The sequence below is a fragment of the Equus przewalskii genome, chromosome 10 (genome assembly GCF_037783145.1).
Source record: "Equus przewalskii isolate Varuska chromosome 10, EquPr2, whole genome shotgun sequence".
Classification (NCBI taxonomy): Eukaryota; Metazoa; Chordata; class Mammalia; order Perissodactyla; family Equidae; genus Equus; species Equus przewalskii.
In genome coordinates, this window is record NC_091840.1 from 5169195 (window position 1) to 5191134 (window position 21940).

General features: G+C 48.1%; 1 protein-coding gene and 1 long non-coding RNA gene across 10 annotated transcripts in view; both read right to left on the reverse strand.

Annotated features, from left to right (window-relative positions):
• The window catches only part of SEC14L1 (SEC14 like lipid binding 1), an 82098-nt gene extending 75463 nt beyond the window's left edge, over window positions 1-6635 (reverse strand). For 4 of the 8 annotated variants that reach the window (XM_070559890.1, XM_070559889.1, XM_070559891.1 and 1 more), the window contains exons 1-3: window positions 6266-6635; window positions 5010-5114; window positions 4130-4222 (exon numbers count right to left, since the gene is read on the reverse strand). In XM_070559890.1, coding sequence (XP_070415991.1) covers window positions 4130-4192 — 63 coding nt within the window. In that variant the 5' untranslated portion in view covers window positions 4193-4222; window positions 5010-5114; window positions 6266-6635. Of the gene's footprint in view, window positions 1-739; window positions 897-1571; window positions 1638-2950; window positions 3207-3280; window positions 3463-4129; window positions 4223-5009; window positions 5115-6265 lie in introns of those variants that run through there. The other 4 variants (XM_070559893.1, XM_070559895.1, XM_070559896.1 and 1 more) reach the window with 3 other exon arrangements.
• A 1478-nt stretch (window positions 6636-8113) lies between these two features.
• Window positions 8114-21202, reverse strand: LOC103557465 (uncharacterized). Of its 2 annotated transcripts, XR_011522874.1 has the most exons (4): window positions 21063-21202; window positions 16170-16268; window positions 15255-15432; window positions 8114-14661 (listed from the first exon to the last, which is right to left on the reverse strand). It is a non-coding gene; the product is annotated as an uncharacterized lncRNA (long non-coding RNA). The 2 variants fall into 2 exon arrangements; XR_011522873.1 differs by lacking the exon at window positions 8114-14661 and having other exon boundaries at window positions 14990-15432.
• Between the last annotated feature and the right edge of the window lie 738 nt (window positions 21203-21940).

The following is a 21940-nucleotide window of genomic DNA, read 5'->3' on the forward strand; positions in this document are numbered from 1 at the left end:
GAACAGGGAAACTGAGAGGATGGTGTGACCACACTTGTTGTGATAACGGAAAGCCCAAGTAGAAAGGGGGCTGCATAAGGCCATGACCTGTGGGGCCTCTCCTACCACGTGTTCCAACTAGTCGAAGTGACAGCTGTCCTGGAGCCAAAAGGATGAGAGGCAAGCCTCGCCCCACTTATGACTCTTATTGCAGACACCTACCTGTCCCAGAAGATGGACTCTTGTCTCAGACCATGCCCAGTCAGAGCGCCCTAACCATGCTCCTCCATGCTGCCGCCATGCTACGCTTCTAATGATTCTCTATAGCCTTATTTTTCCTTTGTATCATTTATTAAGGGCCATTAACTCAGGAGGGGGAAAACTGTACTTGATAAGGTTTAAGTTTTTTGTTTTTTGGGGGTTTTTTCCTGAGGCAGATTCACCCTGAGCTAACATCTGTTGCCAATCCTCTTCCTTTTTTTTTTCCGCTTGAGGAAGATTAGCCCTGAGCTAACATCTGTGCCAGTCTTCCTCTACTTTGTTATACGTGGGACACCTCCACAGCGTGGTTGACGAGTGGACTAGGCCTGCGCCCGGGATTCGAACCCATGAACCCAGGCTGCCAAAACAGAGCATGTGAAACTTAAACCATTTGCCTTGGCCACAGGGCAGGCCCAATAAGGTTTAAGTTTTGAAATTTGTGTTTTACTTTAGAAACTTCAAAATGCAACACTCTAACCCAAGTATCTCAGAATCCTACCTCCCATTCTAAGCTCCTTCTCTGTTGGATCACATCACCATGCCTGTGTGAGACCACCAATCCTTGAAGGCACAGCAGACTGCAGCGTCCTTCACTGATTAAATTCTCCTCCCCACAGGTCAGGCAGGGTAGCCCCAGGGGATGTTTCTGGCTGAGACTGGAAAAATTAAGACATCTTCATGGACAAGCACCCTGATAAAACATTCCAGGATACACACTACGGGGCAGGGGCGGGGGCGGCATGGAATGACAGAAAGAGCACGCAACTCAAGAATCGGATCTCTCCCGCTAAGTGTGCAAGCTTTAACTTCTCTCAGTCTCAGACTCCTCGCTCTCAAAGGCGGGCTGAGCTACGTGATTTCTCAACTCACTAAGCTCTAACATGGCTTCTGGGCTAATCTCTAACACAAAAAACCCTAAAGTACCACAAACGCTTGTTGAAAAATCTCCACTTCCATTTTGCCTGTCATTTTTTAATTCAAATGAGTTAATAAGAAATTACATGATTTCTTAATGCTACAGTATACTAACCCAAATCAAATGATAAACTTTTATTAAATCAATCAAAATGCAATTAACATATTTGATACCCACCACGCACCTATTTACATGAGGCACTGCCTATCTAAACAATTTTCTGGCAATACTAAATTACAATAAAACTCTTGCTTAAAACAAGGGCATTTTCTCCAAGTCTTTCTTCTCACAGGACCCCTGTAAATTAGGACTTGGATCCACCTATCAATTCCACAGGCTGATCATCTGCCAAACACTCTTCTGTCATTGTCACGCGCTGTGATTACAGAGCACAATCACTTCTTGAGATTCTCACCAATATTTCAGCTGAATCTATAGTTCTGTCCTTGCTTTAACCGTCTCTCTCCTCACTCCAAATGAACTGAAAAGAACATTTTCAAAGTGACTCCATTAGACTACTGTTTTCCTTTGATGAGAAAAAAATCAAGCAAGGTAAATACTGAAGATTCTATGTCATACAAGTACAGTCAGAAAAGTAGCAAATGACACCACACAAAAATCTCTAAAGACTTAACAAATATTCTCATTTCTTTTTAATTCTAGAAGGAAAATGGTAACATATTTCATTTTCAGATTAAAAAATATTTTCTAACAATTCAAAAAAAATTACTGCCTCAAAACAAAAGCAATTTAAAAATGAGTTAATTTTAGAAGATTGGGCGGTGATTCAGAATTTGAATTTCAAATTCTTCTGTAAATCCATGCATAAAATTCGGGCAGGGTAAACTCTACCATTTCGAAAACAGTAAAGTAAGGCAAATAAGGAAGTTGAACACTAGACAATCAAAATACCTCTTCATCAAATCTCATGTTTGCACAAGAGACAACCTTTGTCTCAAATGATCAGGGCTGCATCAAGCTTTTAAAATCACACCTAAGGTTTTGGACAACGTCCTGCACGGTCACGGTGCCTGTCCCCCCCCAGCGGGGCAGTTCTCTGCCTCACACATGGTGCCCTTACGCCCCCACTGCTCCCCACACCTCTCCCCCAACTCCACTAGCCCCGGCCAACTGAACAAAGGTTAGGTGACCAACCCGCGGCAGATAATCCCCAGGCTGGCCGGGAACCTGGATCCTAGATCCAGGGGAAAGACGACCAGACCAAGTCTCTCTCTAGAATCTGAACCAGGAAATATGACAAGAATTGGTCACTTAGAAACTGAAAGAATGCAACAAGAAATGCCACAAAGTTGAACTCGGGCCAGAGGGGTTTTGAACCAGCTAAAAAAGCACGTGAGCTAAAGCCACAGGGGAGGGAAAACCAGGAGTGAGCAAAGCAGCCAGTCGGTGGGGGGAGAGAGGCTCCAGCATATGGAGCTCAGCCGAGTCCCACGGGGTGAAGTTCCAGGGACAACTGCTGCCGAGGCCCCAGAGCTGCCAGGAACCACCCTCCAACGCCAGGTTCTTGGAGCTCAGCCCGTCCCAGCTCGCATTCCTGGATTTCTGTGCGATTCCTATCACACTGCATGTGCTGCCACCAACAATACTCCTTCTCAAGCTCGCTGGAGCAGGTCTTTGCTCCAGACAACCAAAAGCTAGACCAGCACACACGCAAACAGGAAACAAGCCTTCCTGATCACCCAGTAACACAAAATACTGAACAGTCCTAGTATTTAACAGAAACACAGAAAAAACATTCCCCCTTACCCCCCGCAAAAAAACCTCAAACCTCACATCTGACGGAGAAGGGGCACAGGGAACTTTCTGAGATAATGGACGGAAGGGTTCTGCATCTTGTCAGAGGTGGAGGTCACTCTTCTGTCAAACCTCATCAAACTGTACACCTAACACGTGACCACGTCACCGCAAGTAAATTATACCTCAATTAAAAAAAACCAAACTCCTTAAATATAATTGTTCCCCTGAGAGGACTGGCGTTTTCGCTTTGTTTTTCAAAACTATATTGATCTGGATAAATCTCACAAACGATGCTGAGCAGAAGAAGCCAGATGCTAAACCCCTGAGTTGCTATTTACATAGAGAAGAGAAGCAGACAACACCCACCGAGGCGTTAGAAGTCAGGCAGCGGCTAATTCGAGGGGCAGGGAGGAGGAGGCGAAAAAGGCCGGGCGGACTTCCTACTGGGCTGGTGTGTTTTGGTTTCTGATCTTGGTTCAGCTGGACATTTGGATCAGGGTGTATGTTCACGACAGAAGAATTTCCCTGTATGTATATTACATTATACCCTAATAGTAACATAAAAGAGAAGGGAAGGAATACCTTACGGTAATCTAAAAGTGATTGGAAAAAGGTTTGTTTTGTTTTCCATCTAGCGAAATGCTTCTTTTCAGCCAAACTCTTCAAGTAAATAACAAAGAAAATGAAGACTTTGGTTAACCCATTCACGGAATTCTAATATGACTCAGGACTTTGATATTAGGGGCAAAAGCTCATTCAGCAGAGTTGTTAGAATCACGTAAATCTCCACCATACAGTGCTCAGTTCTACACCAAGTGAGTCACCAGCAACCAGCACACGCTTCCACATGAGCAGCAGAGGGACGGACCCGCTCCCCACAGCCCTCTCCTCCTTTAACAGACAAAAGAAGAGCAAAATCCAGAGGAAGACGTACTTAGTCAGAAGCCCACTTCTGTGCTTTTCAAAGGGAGAATTAACTCATCCGTTACCCCGAGGTACACTTTTAAAAAACAAATATGTGGATTTTGATTTCAGAGACTTACAGTTTAAAAACATTTTACAAACTCTAGATACAGTTCATAAGCATAAAACGGAAAAAGCAAAAGTGGAGCAGTGGAGACAAATAAGAAAATAAACATTAGTGTACAGATCATCAAATCTGAATACTGAAAAAACTAAGACGCCAAAGAGTAAATTAAAATCTAAAGTACTCACAGCCATAATCAATTCAAAGGGGTGCTTATACACCCTCACTGGCGACTGGTACTTTTGCACCATGATTGTAACACAATAGCAATTCTCTCACACCTGCAAAACACAAACACGTGATAAACCACCATGACGTGGAAAACATTACGTCTGCATTTACACATCCTACTACAGTCTAAGGGCAGAAAGGGACCTCATAAGGTCATAATTCTATGCACACAAAAATCCAGAGACAATGCTTAATTATACAAGGGCAGGGGAAAGTAATAGGAGAGTGGAACGAGGAGACAGCACCAGTCCACCCGCCTCTCTGCCTCACTGGGCCTCCCCAGGGGCCGCCCTGGGTTAGACGACCTGAGTCCTTTCCAGCAGTGAAATGTTAGGATTCGATTATTCTGATAACCCACACAATCAGTTCTTGAATCATTTTCACTTCAACAACTTCTACAGGCAGCCAAATAAAAACGGTGGCACTTTAAGATATGAAGTCCAAGGGCACACAAAAATAAAAGTGGAAAGAAATATTATTATACCTCAAATTACGGAATATTCCTCAAAAGCTAGCTTCAAGGGAAACCTGTCAATCACTGTGTTTATGTAGATTATGATTTCCGAGACCTGTCTTCAAATGGCAGAGAGGCCACGCACTCCGGCCAGAGGCCCCACTGAAACCTCCTGCTCTCAACACTGTAATAGCTGTAAGCGATCAATTAAACGCCCGAGCCTACTTCACAGGCCAAGGAGTGCTCCTGCATGCGAGGTTCACATCCACACGGCAGGCCCAGCCTAAGGAGATTTTTCTGAAAACACTTTTATTTGGAGTCCTCTCTGTGACTTCACTTCCCTATTTAAAAGTGAGGAAGAAAAATAAACCCAAAGAGCCCACCTGTGCTGCCGAGGATGCTCATGAAGAACGTTAGTTTAGGCTGAATACTGTGAGAGGATATTCAAAAGTACAAAATGGAACAGCCTCAAGGACCCCAAGGTCTAGCTGTAAAAAAAAAGAAAAAAATTATGAAGATATATTTTATTTCAGAAGATTCCCACCTAAACTATTACATTTAAACAGGACTGGAACTTTCTCTGTCACGTTTGTTTAGCACACATCTCAGAAAGGACACCTTATGGCGCAAAACAGCTACAAAATAACTCTGGGTGACCTCACACAAGTCCTTTGACTTGGCTCGGATTTCGTTTCACCCCTGTAAAACGAGGTTTGGGGTGAGATAACCCTGAAGACTTCCAGCTTTCAAACAGGAGACTCAGAACCAAACTGCGAGTTCTCCAGCACACTCAGCTGGGAGCGGTCATTCATCTTGATCCCGACACTGGCAGGTCCTGGAGCGCTGGGACCGCGTTCTATTTAGTTTCGCAAACGCGACAATGCTGGTGCACAGTGGGAATTCAATAACCTTTTAAAAACCTAATTGGGAAAATTAATTTTAGGGTATCTCCCAAGAGGAGGGGAGGGCGATTACCAGGTATAAAAAGGGGTAGGGGAGGGTGCAAAAAGCGGAATGCTGGGTGAGGACGCCTAACATCCATTCAGGATTCCACCGCCCGGCAGAACCCGCGGGGACTACGCTGGAGAACCTGCCAATTCACAAGCTTCTGAACCCCTGCCAGTTCCCAGCTTCGGATGCTCCGGTCCAGGGAAGCGTCCTAGTGGGAATCCGGAGTTACAGCGGCCAAGGGGCGTCCGAGCCCGGGGCAGCCTCTATTGCATGACAATCGGGGCTGCAAAATTACTCAATGGCCAGAAGCAGGGAGTCCATCTCCAGCGGGCTCGAGGGCCGGCCGGGCTCGAGGGTCGGTCAGGGGGTCCAGCGCGGCGGCTCTGGTGGGCCTCCGGCCCAGGGCGACCCCAGGAACAGGCTCGGCCCCCAAACTCTGCCTACCGCAAGGGGGGGGGGGGTCCCGGAGTGGGAAGACTGGCGGGGGGGGCCAGCACAGTGGGAGCGGCGATGCGGGCGGTGGACCCGGGCCGGAGGCGGGCCCGCTCCGGCCGGACCGCCCGAGGGGGCCGGGGGACCGAGGGGCCGGGGCAGGGCGGGCCGGGCGCGGGGCGGCCGCGGAGCCCCGCGCCGCCGGGAGGGGCCGGGCCGGGGACGCCCGGAGCCCGCCGCCGCGACGCGCGCCTACCTCTTGTCAGAAGGGCCGAGCCCGGGCAGCGGGGCGGCGGGGGGCGCTCATGCCGGCGGCTCCTCGGGGCCGTCGCCCTCCACTGCCGGCGGCTGCAACGCCGCCGCCGGTTCCGGGGAGTGGGCCGAGGGGCGGGAGCGCGCGGGCGCGGCGAGCTCGAGTGGTTGTCACGGGTGACGAGGAGGGCGGGGCCGGCGGCCGGAAGCGGCGCGCGTGCGCGAACGCGGCCGAGTGGGCGGAGGCGGGCGCGACGACGGTTGCTAGGGAGGGGGGAGGGGGAACAACCGTGGCCGGGACGAGCTGCGCAGGCGCCAACTCCGGGCCGCCGGGCATGGGAGGAGCTCGGAGCCGGCGTCGGCCCGGACGCACTGCTTGTCTCTCGCGCGGCGCCTGGCCACGCCCAGTTTGCGTCATGGGGCGGGGTCAGGGTGAGGGGCGGGCTCACAAGCGGCGGGGCGGAAGCGGGGTGAGACGCAAATGGGGCTGCGAGGCGGAGGCGGAGCCGGAGCCCGAGGACTTCTGCTGAATTGGAATTGGGAAGAGCGCGAGGTGTCAAAATTACCGGGGCATTCCGGCTTTGCTGCTGACCGGGGCCGAGGGCTTGGCCGCCTGCTCCGAGGCCCTGTTCCCCTGCGTTTCCTCATTTTCTGTTGACTGCTCGAAAGCACCAGGCTTCCCCCGTATAGTGCTCTGACCGCATTCTCGCCGAGTAATGCAGATGAGGCAAACGCCAGGGCTGGGAGGGGCTGGGTGGAACCCAGCAGCGTCTTGTCAACATATCTAGGCTGTGCGATGGGTCTAGATTAGAGCCAGGGTCTGCCCCTGGGGAAGATGAGGCTGCATTTCAGCAAGAGAGCCACAGCTCCAGCTCCAACTTTGAAAAACAAGTGTGATACACACTGAGACATTTAGGGGTCCTTAAGAGGCCCTAATGACTAGAGAGGGACACTACTCATGTCCACCCACTCAGCCACACTGGTTTTATAACCAACATACAATTTCTCCATCAATGGCACTGTTGTTCCGTTCTCATTAGTCACCCTGGGTGGCTGTACGTTTGATGCTGTTACTGCACAGAACATTTTTGGAACAGTTTTGGAATTTCCTTCAGGGTCAGTTTACCAGTCACACAAGAAAATCATTCATTACTGGATCACACCTTTTTTGCAAGTCAAACCATCATTTTCAAACTCGATCACCCACACACTGCTCACTAGACTCAGCTCAAACTGGCTTTTGCCTGTTTGTAAAAATCATATCCACCTTCAAAAGATGCTTTGAGAAGGAGACAACCCAGTAAACAGCAGCACTTGACCTGCTGCACAAATTGACCTGATCTGATAAGCTGCTAAATATAACTACCAACTTACAGGAAATAGACAACAGGGAACATGCTAAATGATACCATTGGGAAACAATTGGCCAACTACAGATGTGGGAAGTATGTGACAAACACATTCCTTATCAAATTTCAAAGGAAAAAAGAGGGAAAGGGCCAATCCATAGATTAAAAGAGATTGAGAAATTCATTGAGCCATACACTTATGATTCCTGTACTTATTTCTGTATATATTATAGTTCAATTAAAAATTTTAAAGAAGGGGCCGGCCCCATGGCCGAGTGGTTAAGTTCGTGCACTCAGCTTTGGCGGCCCAGGGTTTCGCTGGTTTGGATCCTGGGCGCAGACATGGCACCGCTCATCAGGCCATGCTGAGGTGGCGTCCCACGTGCCACAACTAGGAGGACCTGCAACTAAAAAATATATATATACAACTATATACTGGGGGGATTTCGGGAGAAAAAGCAGAAAAAAAATTTTAAAGAAAAAGCAGAGACTTGAGACATGAACCAATTGCACCATATGAATTTATTTTCATCTTGATTTTTACAAATAAATTTTTATGAAACAGGGAAGTTTAAACATTGAACATATGATATTAAGAAATTATTATGAATTTTTAGGTGGGATAATGGTATTATGGTTAACGTTTTTTAAGGAGGCCATATCTTTTAGGAACACATGCTTAAATCCTTTTGGGTCAAATGGTGTGATGTCTGGGATTAGCTTCAAAATAATCCAGGTGAAAAAAGGTAGGCGTAAGGGCCTAAATGAAAAAAGATTGGTCCTAAGTTGACAATTGTTCATAATATTATTCTACTTTTGTATATGTTTGAAATTATCCATAATAAAATGTTTTTCACAAAAAAGATGGTTTGTCACCACTGAGGATAGCAAATCAAGACATAATTACAAAAGAGGTATTTGAAAATGTCTCAAGCAATAGCAGTATCCTTAAGATACATGAACAGATTCCCCAGGTGAATACTTTGAAGGAAACAACACTCGTTTAGATGTATCGGTCATGATCTGTTTGATTGTTTTGAAATCAGTTTTTTGGGGTAGGTGTCCAGAAACTATAAGAAACTCTACTGAGCAGCTTACTGCAGAGTTCAATAAAAAGATCCAGTCCCTGACCTTTTAACACATGTGCAAGGGGGCTCTTATTATGTGTCAGACACTGTGTGACGTGTGAAGATGAGTACGGCGTGGAGGGGGAGGCGGAGAAGTGTGGCGGGATCAGGTGTGGCTGCCAGTGACCAGAACTTCAAAATAAAAATGCCTTGACAAGATAGCAGTTTATGTCCCTCTCATGAGAATAGAGTCCAGGGCTGGAACGGCACCTCCATGATCACTGTCAACTGCTGACTCCCCAAATACCACCAGAACAGCCTGCCAACGAACCAAAGCTAAGGTGATGAAGCCAACTGCAGGAGGGGAGAGCGTGGCCTTGACCAGAGGCAGTCCGGAGACTCTCTTGGTGTGTCATAAGGGGCAGGGCCAGGTGGGTATTTCAGGGTTGCGGGGGTCTCAGCTCAAGGGTCCAAGGCAGGCCTCTCACGGCTGGGATCTAAGAAGCACCGGGCCAAGTCTATGATGTAGTAGTTTAGGCCTGGTGGACACAAGGCTTGAAGCTTCAAATCTTGATGAGTGAACGGTTGTTTGATAAACCAGCTGTTTGCCCCAGTGAGCCATCTCTCATCCTGAGAAGGATCTTTTGTTAGAAGAAATTCTTTTTCATGAATTTCCTGAAGCAAACAGTGAGGCTGTTTATTGGTTTACAGTCGTATCTTCCTGAACAAGAATTTCCTAGACAAATAGTAAGTCCTGTTGACACAGGAGGTCTTAGATCTCAGTCTTGCTGGTTAAGCTGCATGGATGCGGGTGGTCTCACTTCTCATCGTCAGGGACACAAGTTCCTCCCGCCTTGCTTCTCTGCCCTTGTCACACTGTATCCTCCACCTCAGCCAGCAGTAGGAGGAAAAGGCCAAGAGGATCCAATGCCCTTCCTTGACCCACACTTCCCTGGGGGCTGAGTTTGTGCATTCAGTGGTGTGTGTGTGACAAGCAGAGCAAAGGCTGGGGCTGGGGGAACGGCAGTGCTCCCGCGGAGACAACGCTGCTGCCCTTGTGTTCAACAGCAGAGCCTTTCTCTTCCTCAGACAGACTCTCTCTAAAGTCTCATCATGAGAGTATTCTGAAACACCTTAGCCCCTAGCTTCACAAGCATTTCTATTAGTAAGCTCCTCAGCTGCCATTGCCTCTCGTTTGATGGATGGAAGCCTTGACGGGTGCTGCGTAAAGGCCACTTATCAGGCACCCTTGAGATAGAGAGCAAGGATTCCCAAGTCTTGGCTTCCACAGCAAGACACTCTGGTTCCTCAGAGCTGCTCAGCTGAGTGCCCACTGGGAACCTGAGTCTGAAGCTGCTGTCCTACGTGGCCGCCTCTGTCTGATGTCAGGATGTGATATCAACAGCCTGCTCACACCTGCCTGGGTGCTGACACTGGGGCCTGTTACATCTTCCTCAACAGGATTAACCTGAGCTGGAGATACTGTTACTGATGCCTCCAGACACCTCTTCTCCATTGCTCTTAGTGTGGTATTAGGAGTCATCCCACGGAAAGCATGAGAAGTTGGTGACACCAAGAGGATTGGGGGTGTGGATTAAAGGGGAGAGTCATTGCAGGAAAGACAGTGGGAGGCAAGTGACAGTCTTACTAAAATTTCAGCCTGCAGGGCCCAACCTTTCCCCCATGATAGCAGAAGAAACAGGAGATGAGTCTGAAGGATCCCTTTGAACATTACTAAGAGTCAGCGTCAACCGAGTGTCTGGGCTGTGCCCAGAGAGGCCCGGTGGTACTTGCTTCTGATTCTCTGGTGGCCCTACTCACCCTGGCATTTGTGCTTTACACTTGAGTCAGTTATAGGGACGTGTCAGGTCTCTAGAAACTGCTTTCTCATTTGATGGTAAAAGGGTAAAAGACAGCCTTGCCAGGCACGACAGAGTCTCCTGACATGGGCCATCTGGCAAAGTTTTCAGCCTGGAAAGGTACAGAAAATGTAGGTTACCCTACAGGCACAGTTTCCTAATTGAGCCCAGGCAGGCAGCCAGTGACCTTCAGCTGATACCATTGCATCATTCCCAATCTGGGAAAACTTCGGGCCAAGAAGCCAGATCTGCAAAAGTTATCTGGCCTTAAATACATCTAAAATATTTCATTTCAATCTGGAGAGGCGAAGCTCCCCGTATCTTAATTGGTTTCCCTGCCTAAAAGTCTTCCTTCTTCCAGGGCACTCTTCACGCTGCTGGCAGAATTCTCTTCCAAAATCACAAACTCACTCCTTCACTCAAGAACTACACTGAAGACAGAATTCAAGTTTCCAAGCCTGTCACCCGAGGTCCTCTATAAATCTTGTCCCCAGCTTTCCTTTGTCCAAGATGATTTTATTTCTATCTTCACTTTATATGTTCATTTATTCATTCCTTTGTTAATTCAGCAGACATTTATTCAGCCCCTTAATTTATTCAGGCGCCATATTAAGCGTGGGCGTGTAGGAAGAGACATCATGTAAAAGAAGATTTTCCTTCAAGTGAAAATGCAGCCTGTTCAGTCTGTGGCCCTCCCGAAGCCTCTCCTTTCGCCTCTTCTTTTTCTATATGCCTTTGCACTTGGCATCACCATTACAAGACATACTGCCTTAAATGAGAAGGTAGAAGAATCAGGTCTGTCTCTCCCATAGAGTTGTAAGTTGCTTGGGTCCTGGGACCGTAGCCGCTCATTTCTTCTACCTTTCACAGCGTTTGGCACTGTCCAGAACCCTGTTAAACACCGGCTGGGTTGAAGTGATGAACCTTAGATTAGGCCTTTATGCTGAGTGCACTAACCACGTCTCCCCATCCCATGGACTGAGCCGAAGCATCCTTGGGGGGTGATGCTCTCACCCCACTCTGTCTCCTGTGTCACCAAGCTAGGACATCAGACCCAGGGAAGCAGCCTCACTTAGGAGAATTGCTGCAGTGTGCCCTGGGAAGCATAGCACGGACCCGCTGAGGTTTAGGATGACAAAGGATGACCTAAGGCCTTTTAGCTTCCCGCTCGGAGAAATAAAAATAGCCAACCCAGTCATACTTCTTTTTGGTTTGTTTGTTTCACAAAATATAGTCCTTGCTTCTCCTACCCTGATGCAGCTGTGTGGCACTTTTGGAGGCCAGATTGGGACTTAGGTTAGCAAGTCAGCAATTTGTCTCCAGGCTGCTCCACTGCCGGTCACACAAGCTGGAGGGGGGGTTGGCCTCATGGAAGTGATGGAGCACTAACAAGGGACAGGCCAAAGGCCACCTAACAAGGGGGTGCTGAGTGAGGGATAAGAAGCAAGGCACCCCAAATCCGATTAGTAAAGCAATTTTCCCAAGGCTGAACATGGAAGAGAAAGTCCTCCACCCTCAGGTCTGCGGGCAGAGACTGGAGGGCACAGGGAAGACACAGACAGGGGTCGCTGGAACCCAGAGCTCCCCCACTTGCTCCTTGACATGGGTGAAAGAGAGGGCCATGTCAGACCCCCAGAATCTGCTGTCACCCCAAATGCTTTTAACCGTGGGAGGAGTGTTTTGGTTCAATTCCTTATTTGGGGTGCATCCTACAATTCTGCCTCTAGAATGTTCTGTGACCTCCCACTGAAGATCACACATCTGCTCATTTCACACCTCACTGAAAATTCTATCTCCCATCCCTTCCCACTCTGGCAGAGCCTGTGTGCCTGACAGAGCCATCTCAGTAGCCCAGAGCAACTTTTAGGATTTTTCTCCTCCACAGGAAAAAAAAAATTTTTTTTTAACTGAATGTTGATGGGATTTGGTGTCAGAAAATGTATATCACAGGGTTGTTAAGCTGAGATAAGAAAATGTTTGTGAAAACACTTTGTAAATGGTTAGGTTCTATGTAATACCTCCCACGGCCAGGCCTCCCACGGCTCTGCCTCCAGAATGTTCTGTAAGCACAGGTTATTATTATCCTGCCTACTCTTCTGGTTGGTTACCAGCATCATCCTCTATTTATTTAGATAAGTCTTTTCGCATCTTAAATTTCCCCCAAACAGAGAAATAGTATGAAGAATATTGATCATAAGACAGGTCCTCACTTGAATGGCTACAAGCACAGGCCCACTGAAAAACCATGGGGGTCTTTCTTGGTAAACCATCTTCTGTAATGAGTAGCGTGAAGGGATCACAGACTTAAAGGGGTCAGGGAACACACGCGGAGATGGTCATCTCGCTTAGTGGGCACAATGGTCTCTGGCACCCTCCAAGTTCAGAAAGCTCACTCAACTCTAAAAGGCTGAAGTGGGAATGAACAACAAACCCTCAAGGGCCCGTGCCTGCCAGCCCTGCCTCCCCTGGTGGCCTCTGTCAGGTGCTGTGCTCTTGCCAAGGCACGACCCACTGCTGCCTCCGGGACATTAGAGGGGCTTCTAGTGCTCCCCAGAAACGTGCACCCACACTGACCCTGAATCAAGGACTGCCGCCCTTCCGCCGTACCCCTGGGACGAGACGCACCTTTGAACTTTGCAAAATGCAGAGAAGAGGCTTTACCACAGAGGCTCAGGAAGCACCCACGGCTGGCGTGTGAGTTTCCTGGGGCTGCTGTAACAAATTGTCACAAATTGGGTGGTTTAAAACAACAGAAATTTCTTCTCTCACAGTTCTGGAGGAAAACCTTCATGTGGGCAGAGCCATGCTCCCTCCCGGGCTCTAGGGGAAGATCGTTCCTACCTCCTCCAGCTTCTGGGGCCCCCAGGCGTCCTTTGTCCTAGGGCTGGCTGCGTCTTCACCCTAGTCTCTGAGTATCAGAACTCTGTCTCTTTTCTCTCTAAGGACACCAGTCATTGGATTTAGGGCCCTAAATCTGCAATGATCTCCTCTCATGATCCTCAACTTAATTACATCTGCAAAGGCCTTATTTCCAAATAAGGGTGCGTGCACAGCTACCCGGGGTTAGGACTCGCATGCATCTCCTGGCAGGCCCGTTCAACCCTCTACCGTTGGTCAGAACGCGAAGTCCTGTTCGAGGGAAGGGCACGCTCCTGCTCGCTCTCCTCTCCTTGGCACCAACCGTTTCAGCCTGAAGTACAAAAGAAGCTGCCTGAAACCCACAGGGTGGGCCCCTAGGACCCCGAGGGCATGCATCCTTGCCTGACCCCCCCAACCACTGTGGCCTCTAAGGAAAGTGAGGCCAAAGGAAGGACAAGGCAGGCCTATTGTCCACTTCGTAGGCCCTGGGCTCTGAAAGAGCCTGAGAACAAAGACGTTGCTGTCCTTGGCAGCCAAGGGGCGGCCTCTGTGTGGGGGCGGGCTTTGTTCAACGTGTACCTAGAGAAGAGCTTGACTCTCGGGACAAGCTCAGGCTCGCAAAGGGCTTCTCTGGGGACCAGCCTCTTGGCAGCTCCGGGGAGACCTCCAGGAACCCCTGTGATGCTGGCAACCTGAGCTTATTCCACACCCAGCGAAACCAAGGCCAAAAGGACTGGTTGTTTAATCCTTACAGAGAAGTCAGAACTGTGGACCCCAGCGACAGCACGTCTCTCCATGTAACTAAATATGGTGCTCTGATTTAGTTACAGATAATAACAGCTCCTTGTTGCACACCAGTGCATCAGGGCTGGCACTACGCACTCTACATGTGTCATCGCTGATCCTCATAAGAGCCCGTTTTACAGATGGGGGCGCCAAGGTACACACGGCGTTGAGTAACCTGCAGGGCAGAGAATCTGCACCTAACACTGTTTGACTCTAACGCTCATGGTGGTGTTTCCATTGTATTAACTTCTCTCTGCTTAACTCGCAGTTTTTCTGCTTTTTGTTCCTTCTTTCAGTTCATCATTTTCAAGGTTTGTACGTCCAGGTGTCATAGTGAAAAGTTCGTCAGTCATCAGCACACAAGGTACGCGGAATGCCCAGGCGGTGTCCAGCTTGAGAAGGCTGTGCGTCAACACCTGACGGATGTAGGTGCCTGTGCATCCTCAGACATTCTGCTGAGCAGGCAAACGAAGAACATACCTGGAAAAGATATTTCCATATGGCCGCTGTGTAGCAGTTGAATTGGCTTGACTCATAAATTCTTTAAATAGCAAGTGGCAATAACCCAGATGACCTTTTAATGTTCCATTAATTCTTCCATCCGTTCATTGTTCTGAGATTTATAACAATGGAACTCCTGAGTGCCTAGCACATGACATAATGGAAGGAAGAGAACCCCGCAACTTTGAAAGCTGGGGATTAAGTTCAGGTTTTGGAATGCTGAATGAAATGAAAGGTAACCTTAACTTGGTGAAAATAATAGGAAGCGTTTTTTTTTCTTTCTTTCTTTTTCTTTTCTTTTCTTTTTCCTTGAATCCTCTTATTCTTGTGTCGCAGCAGCAAAGACTGCTAGCTCAATTTGGATCTCAATACAAAAGAAAGCTTATTCTCTGATGGAGGACATTGAACGCACTGTCAATTTCTGCATCTCTTGCTCTAAACAGTTAAGCAATGTACAACAAACTGAAAGGCCCCCCTGGTTTCCCCACAGCTGGTTCAAACTTGCTGAAAGGAATGCTGGAACGTCTATGGACTCAGGAACCCCCGAGGTGCCTCCAAGCGGCTTCTCTTACCCCCATCCTCAGATTTGCAATGCTGGGATCCAAGTCACCTTCAAGACCACTTCATTCATCTTGACCAAGCCCTTAAATGTTTGAGAAGTCTGCATCAAATAATGTCTGATGAAAGCTGAACACTCTTCCCAGTGCTACGTCCGTGGTCTGGCTCGTGTGACCCACGTGATAGACACACCTGAGGAAATGCATGTCCTGTGATTGTCGGGTGGCACCGGTTTGGTTCCTGATGTTTCCAGAGATAAAACAATATCCTCAAGGAGAAACAGGACGGGGCTTTTGTTCCCATTTAGGCCATGATTATTTTCTATTAGGAGCTGGACAGTTTCATAAACAGAGGGACTTATCGACACAGCTCCCGCCAAAGCCCTCAACTGTGCTTCTAACCACGACAAGGGGAATTTAAAATTTGTTTAAATCAATGTGATTTGTAAGATTATAAAACAGTATATGCCATAGTAGACTGTCTACACAGCATCTATTTCCCCACATCTTCCTTCCCAAAGCCCCAATTTTGTCCAGGCACCCGCCCTCCTCCACAGGCGAGGGGCTTCAGGGGAGGCTGGCCCCTGTCCCAGCTCCAACAGGTAGACCAGGCGAGTCTGGGGCATCCCTTCTCCCAGGCCTGATGTAGGAGTAGGCATGTAACCCAGTTCTGACCAGTGAGACCCACGGGGAAGTCTGCCAGGGGTTTCTGGAAAGGTTTCCACACCGTGAAGAAGGAGACACCAAAAAAAGAAGGCTGTCATTTCCTTGTCCGGACACTGCTGTGCCCTCTCTGATTCTCGGGACTGCTACAGCTGTGCTGCGCAGACAAGGGGAACCAGCCTTTGATGGGGGGGATGCTGGGGACACAGAGAGGAGAGGTGGAAGAGGCAGAGAGGGTGTTTGTTGACATTGCTGCCCCCACCTTACCTGGGGCCCTCCTCCTTCTGCTAGACGTCCAGTCATGTGAACTTGTCAGTGTCCTCATTGTGCAATCCAGTTTGAGGAAGTGTCTTCTGTTCTTTGTAGCTAAAAGCAACCCGAGAAACATGTTTAAATGCAGAAACGCATGAGGAAGAAAATAAAAATCACCTATAGTTCCATCATCTAATAGGAATCACAATTTATGTGTTGTTGCTTTCCATGTCTCTTAAACCACTGATTTCGTGGTGCTAATTGTGATATATACTTACATCAGTAGTACACTTGCTTTTTTTAAAAAAATTCAAATAGCGCAATTGTTGAACGCAGAAAGTAAAGAGCTCCTGTAATCCTCTCCCCGTGGTGATGGATGCTTTGCAGTTGGTCATCTGTTCTGGGAATTCTCCCCACTCTATCCGTGTTTTCTAATGTATGGGCTGCTCCTGACTGATGAATGCCCATGTGACCTTTTAAGCCCATACATAGGTGAACTGTAGTGTGACTCAGACCAGCTGAACATCTGGGCTCGGAGAGTGGGAAGCCAAGAGGGGTAAAAGGAATGGGGAAAGGATTTTCCACTCCCTTCTGCAAGCAGAGCTGGCCTGGGAAGAGTAACAAAGTGGAGAGATCCTGGGCTCTGAGTGCAAAGGGTCTGGGTTCAAATGCCTGATTCACCGTTGAAGGCTGTGTGGCCTTGGGCAGGTCCCTTAACCATTCTGAGCCTATTTCCCCATCTGTAAAATGGAAATAATAATGCCTAACAGAGTTGTTATAAGGGTTATAGGAAATGCACATGGTACGGCCTCAATAAATAGTAGCCATTATTCAGAATATTTGCCAACTTCTCATATCTTTTTCTAGACTCTTCTATCACATCCTGAACGTCTCCTTTCCCCACCCTCTGCTGTCTTCAATCCACCTATATTAGCCGGGGAATTCTTGGTTGCAGACAACAGGATCCACTTCAGCTAGTTTAAGCCAAAGCGGATTTTTGAAGGCATAGAGAGCTCACAGAATTATCAGGAGGGCCGGAGATGCAGGACCTAGGCTGGCTTCCAGGGACAACCGGCTTCCCAAGTCACACTGAAGAACTGGCTCCCCGAGGGAGCTGCCACCTCACCAGGATTTGGAAGCTGCCAAGTCAGGATGTTACTGCCTTGGCTCCTGTCTCCGGAACCGGGCTCCCTCTGCCACAATCCATGCCAACAAAACGATGCCCTGTTCCCGGTCTCTATCTCCATGTAAGTCAGTTCTGAGTCCAAGTCTCCTTCAGGAGCATGTGATTCGTTGAATCTAAATCACGCATCTGAACCCCAGCAGGTTTCACATTTCTACGTTGGAAAGGGGATATCTATAATCTGGAAATCTGATTACTATCGGAATAGGGAGGAAAGGTTCCAAACCTTTGGGGCAGCCTCAGATGACGGGCGGGGAGTCACGGGCCTCCGTCCTTGTCCATCAGAGATGGCATTGTGATATGCTCCAGTTAGAGCCCTAGCTGAGCTCGGATGTGAGGGGCAAAGCAAGGTGTTTAAACAATCCATTCCTAGGGGCACGTGTTGAATGGGTCCTTCACATTTCACACTTTTAAGAAGATGCTTAGGATGGGGTTCAGAACCTGCTACCCCAAAATACGGCACCTTGGCGTATTAAATATTTTAAGCTGAAGGAGTTTGAGGAAATGGCAGAAGCAGAAAGTTCACTCTGACTTTTTCCCCTTCTCCCTTGAAACAGGTCACAAAACCCTCACGGGAGAGGTCCCTCCCTATACCCGGAGGAAAGGAGCATCTGGATGTCCACAGACAAGGGAAGCTGAAGAATCCTAACAAACAGGCCTCGCTCACTGGACCCACCTCACTGCTCCACCTCACGCTCTCTGACTTTTCATATTTTTCCACGACTGTCCACTCTTCGTCAAACCCAGCACAAAAATACTCAGGATTAACTGTTCTTCGGGTCTTCATTTCCTCCTGAAGGCTCTCATGTCACGTAAAACTTATATTAAGTAAATTTGTGTGTTTTCTCCTGTTCATCTCTCTTTGTCAATTTAATTTTCATACCCAGCCGGGGCCCCTAAGAAGGTTGAGGAAAACTTTTTCCTTCCCTACGCTTGTCAACTCGCATCTCCAGTTGATGAAATCTCTGGCAGTATAAGAAATGAGCTGGAATTGTTTTCAGGTCAATAAAGGAAAATCTTGCTAGTAAGGACGAATGCAGCCTGAGGGTCAGGGCAGCCTGGAAAAGTCCCTGGATTCCTGAATTGTCCCTGCTCTTCTAAACTGCCGCCTTGTCTCCAGCACGGGATCAGAACCTGTCTGTACAGGCTCTAATCTTTCTAATAGTCACAGCCTTTGCCCCCAGAGTGAGGGGAGCCAGCAGGTGTGAGCACAGGTTGGTGTATGTAATCCAGGGACGACACACACAACAGAAATATGTCCTGCTGGAGTGTCCTTTGAGACACACCAGATCGCAGCCTCTGCTTACGGATGAAGAAGCTATTAATTACCTGCGACTCTAGATGATATTTTGTATTTACTCAGCATAAATGATTTCGTCGAATACTTACTCTTTTATCCTGCAGGTGGATAAAAGAAATGTTGCTTCTTGTCCTGCCAGAGAGCTGGCATCCTTCACAACCCAGTCTGCTCTCTCACAAGGATATCAGCTTCCTAATGAGGTTCCCCCCAGCTAATGCCCTGATTTGAGCCTCATCCTTTCAATTTCTGAAAGCAGCAGGTATTTGTTCCAGGGTAGGACAGGAGCCTGGAACTCATCCATCGCCCCTAAGGAAAAGCGGCCTATGATCTTCTAGACTGCATTTTCCTTCTCCCATCGCTGCACGCAGAGGTTCATTTTCCTAGATGTTAAGCCAGCTCTTGGGACCCTGCTCAGGAAGACAGCAAAGCCAGGGCTGCCTTCATCTTGCTGAAGATGGTGGGATGGTTACTGGAAGGTACTAGTTATTTCTTTCCCATTCTAAGCCTCCTGGGATTACCTTGCCAGTTAAAGCCGGTGCTCCCTGCATAATAAGATAGGAATGTTGTACAGAGGAGATGCTAATGGCAGCTAAATATAGATGCAAGCTTCTGGGTACACCACTTGCGTGCATGCCTGCACATCCATTAGAACAATTACGGGAAGGAAGCTTTCACGCTGCATAATTACAACCTTGACTCCTCTGGCTGGGGCCAGGCCTCTCCTTAGGTTAAACGGCATTCCTGGACTGGCAGCTGGAAAGGCTCTGTCCTTTGTTACCTTTGGACTTGGTAGTGCCCAGGATTGTATGACATAATTCTGAGTCTATTTTCTCTCAGCATGCGTGAGGCTCAAAGGACAGACCTACCTGGGTGGAGATTGATAGGCCTCATGAATGAGTCACATTTCTTCCCTCCTCCATCCTTATTAGGGTGACATTCCAGTTGGCCACAGGCAGTCTCGGTTTATGCCTATTGACTCAAGGAAATTATTGGTAATGCCCCTTTCACTCTCAAAATGACCTGTTTGGGTGATAAATTTTAAGATTACAGATTTGTAATCTTCAAGGAGAAGGAGGGAGGCAAAGACTCTTCCTAGGCGTGGTCCCTCTGAGAGCCTGCCTGGGCAAGTGGGCTTTAGGCTGAAGAAAGAATGGGAAGAAGGAGCTTTTCCAAGCTCTTCTTCTTCTTCTTCTTCTTTTTTTTTGCTGAGGAAGATTAGCCCCAAGCTAACATCTGTTGCCAATCTTCCTCTTTTTTTGCTTGAGGAAGATTGACATCCATGCTAATCTTCCTCCACTTTATATGTGGGTTGCCACCTCAGCACGGTGTAGGTCCATGTCTGGGATCCGAACCCGTGAACCTGGGCCACTGAAGTGGAATGCGCCAAACATAAGCACTAAGCCATGGGGCCAGCCCCTCCAAACTCTTCTAAAGAGCTGTCTGCAGCACCCATCCTCAGTGACTCTGAGCAGCACACACCCCCAGATGCTGGGGCACTGGGGGGCCAACCCAAGCCAGGTGGACCTGACGGTGGCATATTCGGTACTCCCCAAGTGGAAAAATCAAATTATTCCCAGAATCCAGTTGACCCTGGGGCTGACCAAGATGAAATGTTTCCCTTGCTGCTGGCCTCCAAGCCTTAGGCCTTTTGGTCATAGGTTCAAGAGGACGTCAGCGTCAGGCTTGTGCAGCGGTGCTGGCCATCTGTCAGGCCAGCACTGTTTTCTAGAGTCTTCTCACCGTGCTGGGCCTTTCGAGGCCCGTTGTAAAAGGCCAAATCATTCCGCCATTCTACACAGATCTCACCTAGAGCGATGAGAACGAAGAGGGAAGGACTGGACTGGACAAGAGTCTTAAGAGTCTCAAAGATCTGATGCCCCCAAGCTAACCCTTTTCCCCCCAACTCCGTTGTGACGAAGGACTTTCTAATCCCTCAGCCCTGCTGAATTTTCTTCCTGCAGAAGGCCAAGGCCAATAGTGTTCTTGAGCAATTTGTTGGTGACAGGCCAACTCCACGGGGAAAATTCTCAGCTAGGGCTTGATCTGTGAAGCTGCTCTATAATTCATCAGCTCTGTCTAAAAGCTGTAGAACTCATCGATCACCATTAGGCTGTCAAAACACTCATTCAGCCGGTGAGAATAGCTTATTAGAGCTTTTAAAAATACCAGTCTTTCGCAAAGATGTTGGTTGAGTTTCTGCATGCACCCAGAAAGTACCCTTGCATACAGATGACTTCAGCAGCATTTACTTCAAAGAAGAGGGAAAGACTGGAAACTGTTGGGTGGATGGCATTCAACAGACCCAGAGAGAACCAGTTATAGCAAATGAAAAGGATGCTTTAAGATTTAATTTTGTAAAGATGGGGTGCTGGCTTGGAATCACAGTCTAAAAATTCCTCCTACCCACAGCCCAGCCCCCACTTACATCCACAGCATTCCAAGAAGAGGGATGAATTCCAGTCAGCTACCGATTATCCTGCCAGGTGGCCCCTCCGAGGGATGGGAGGAGGTTCCGGAAAAGTCTGTGGAATTCCAAGATTGTTTGAAAATGCTCTTACTGATAAAAATGTCCCTTCGAATTCTGAACCCCAAACCCCGACTTCTAAGCAAATTTATGCCCGTGCTAGTTCTGAGAGTTGTAAAGCACAGTATGAAGACAGTGATAAAAATACAAGATTTTGGTTTTACTAAGACCCAAGAGCCAAGGGCTAAAAACCAGGTCCATCATGCTGCTGTCTTGCGGCCTCGCTGTCCCAGGAACACGTGCCCCTCTCCTGTCGCCCTCTCCAGAACTTAAACCTCTTCCCCTGGGACGTCTTTTTTCCATCTCTGCCCTCCGAAGTCCTGCCCCATCCCTCACGGCTCAGTTCCTCTGAGTAACACCCAGATGTAAGGTTAGAATGAATTCCTCCTTCCTCTGGGTTCCGGGTCGGTTTTGCTCATCCCTTTATTACTGCTCTCCTAAGATTCTGCCTTTTATAGCGATCCCTCAGGCACACCAATTTCCTGCAGTGGAGAGAGCTGGAAAAATGCATCTTACAGCCATGCGCATTTTTGTAGGGTTTAAAAATATGTAAGAGTCGAGACTTTTCAGCCCTTTCTTTTCATTTTCTTTACCACACAATGAACTGACTTCAAAACAGGCCTGATCAAGAGGATTTTAAATATAAGTGTTCTTGCTTTATTCTGCCAAGTGCTCTTAAGGTACTTGGAAAACGTCCCCCATGACCTCTCCCGGCACTGATTTCGTTCCTTTTCACTTTGGAAACAGTGATTTGTTTTTTGGGTTTGAAAGCGAGAGAA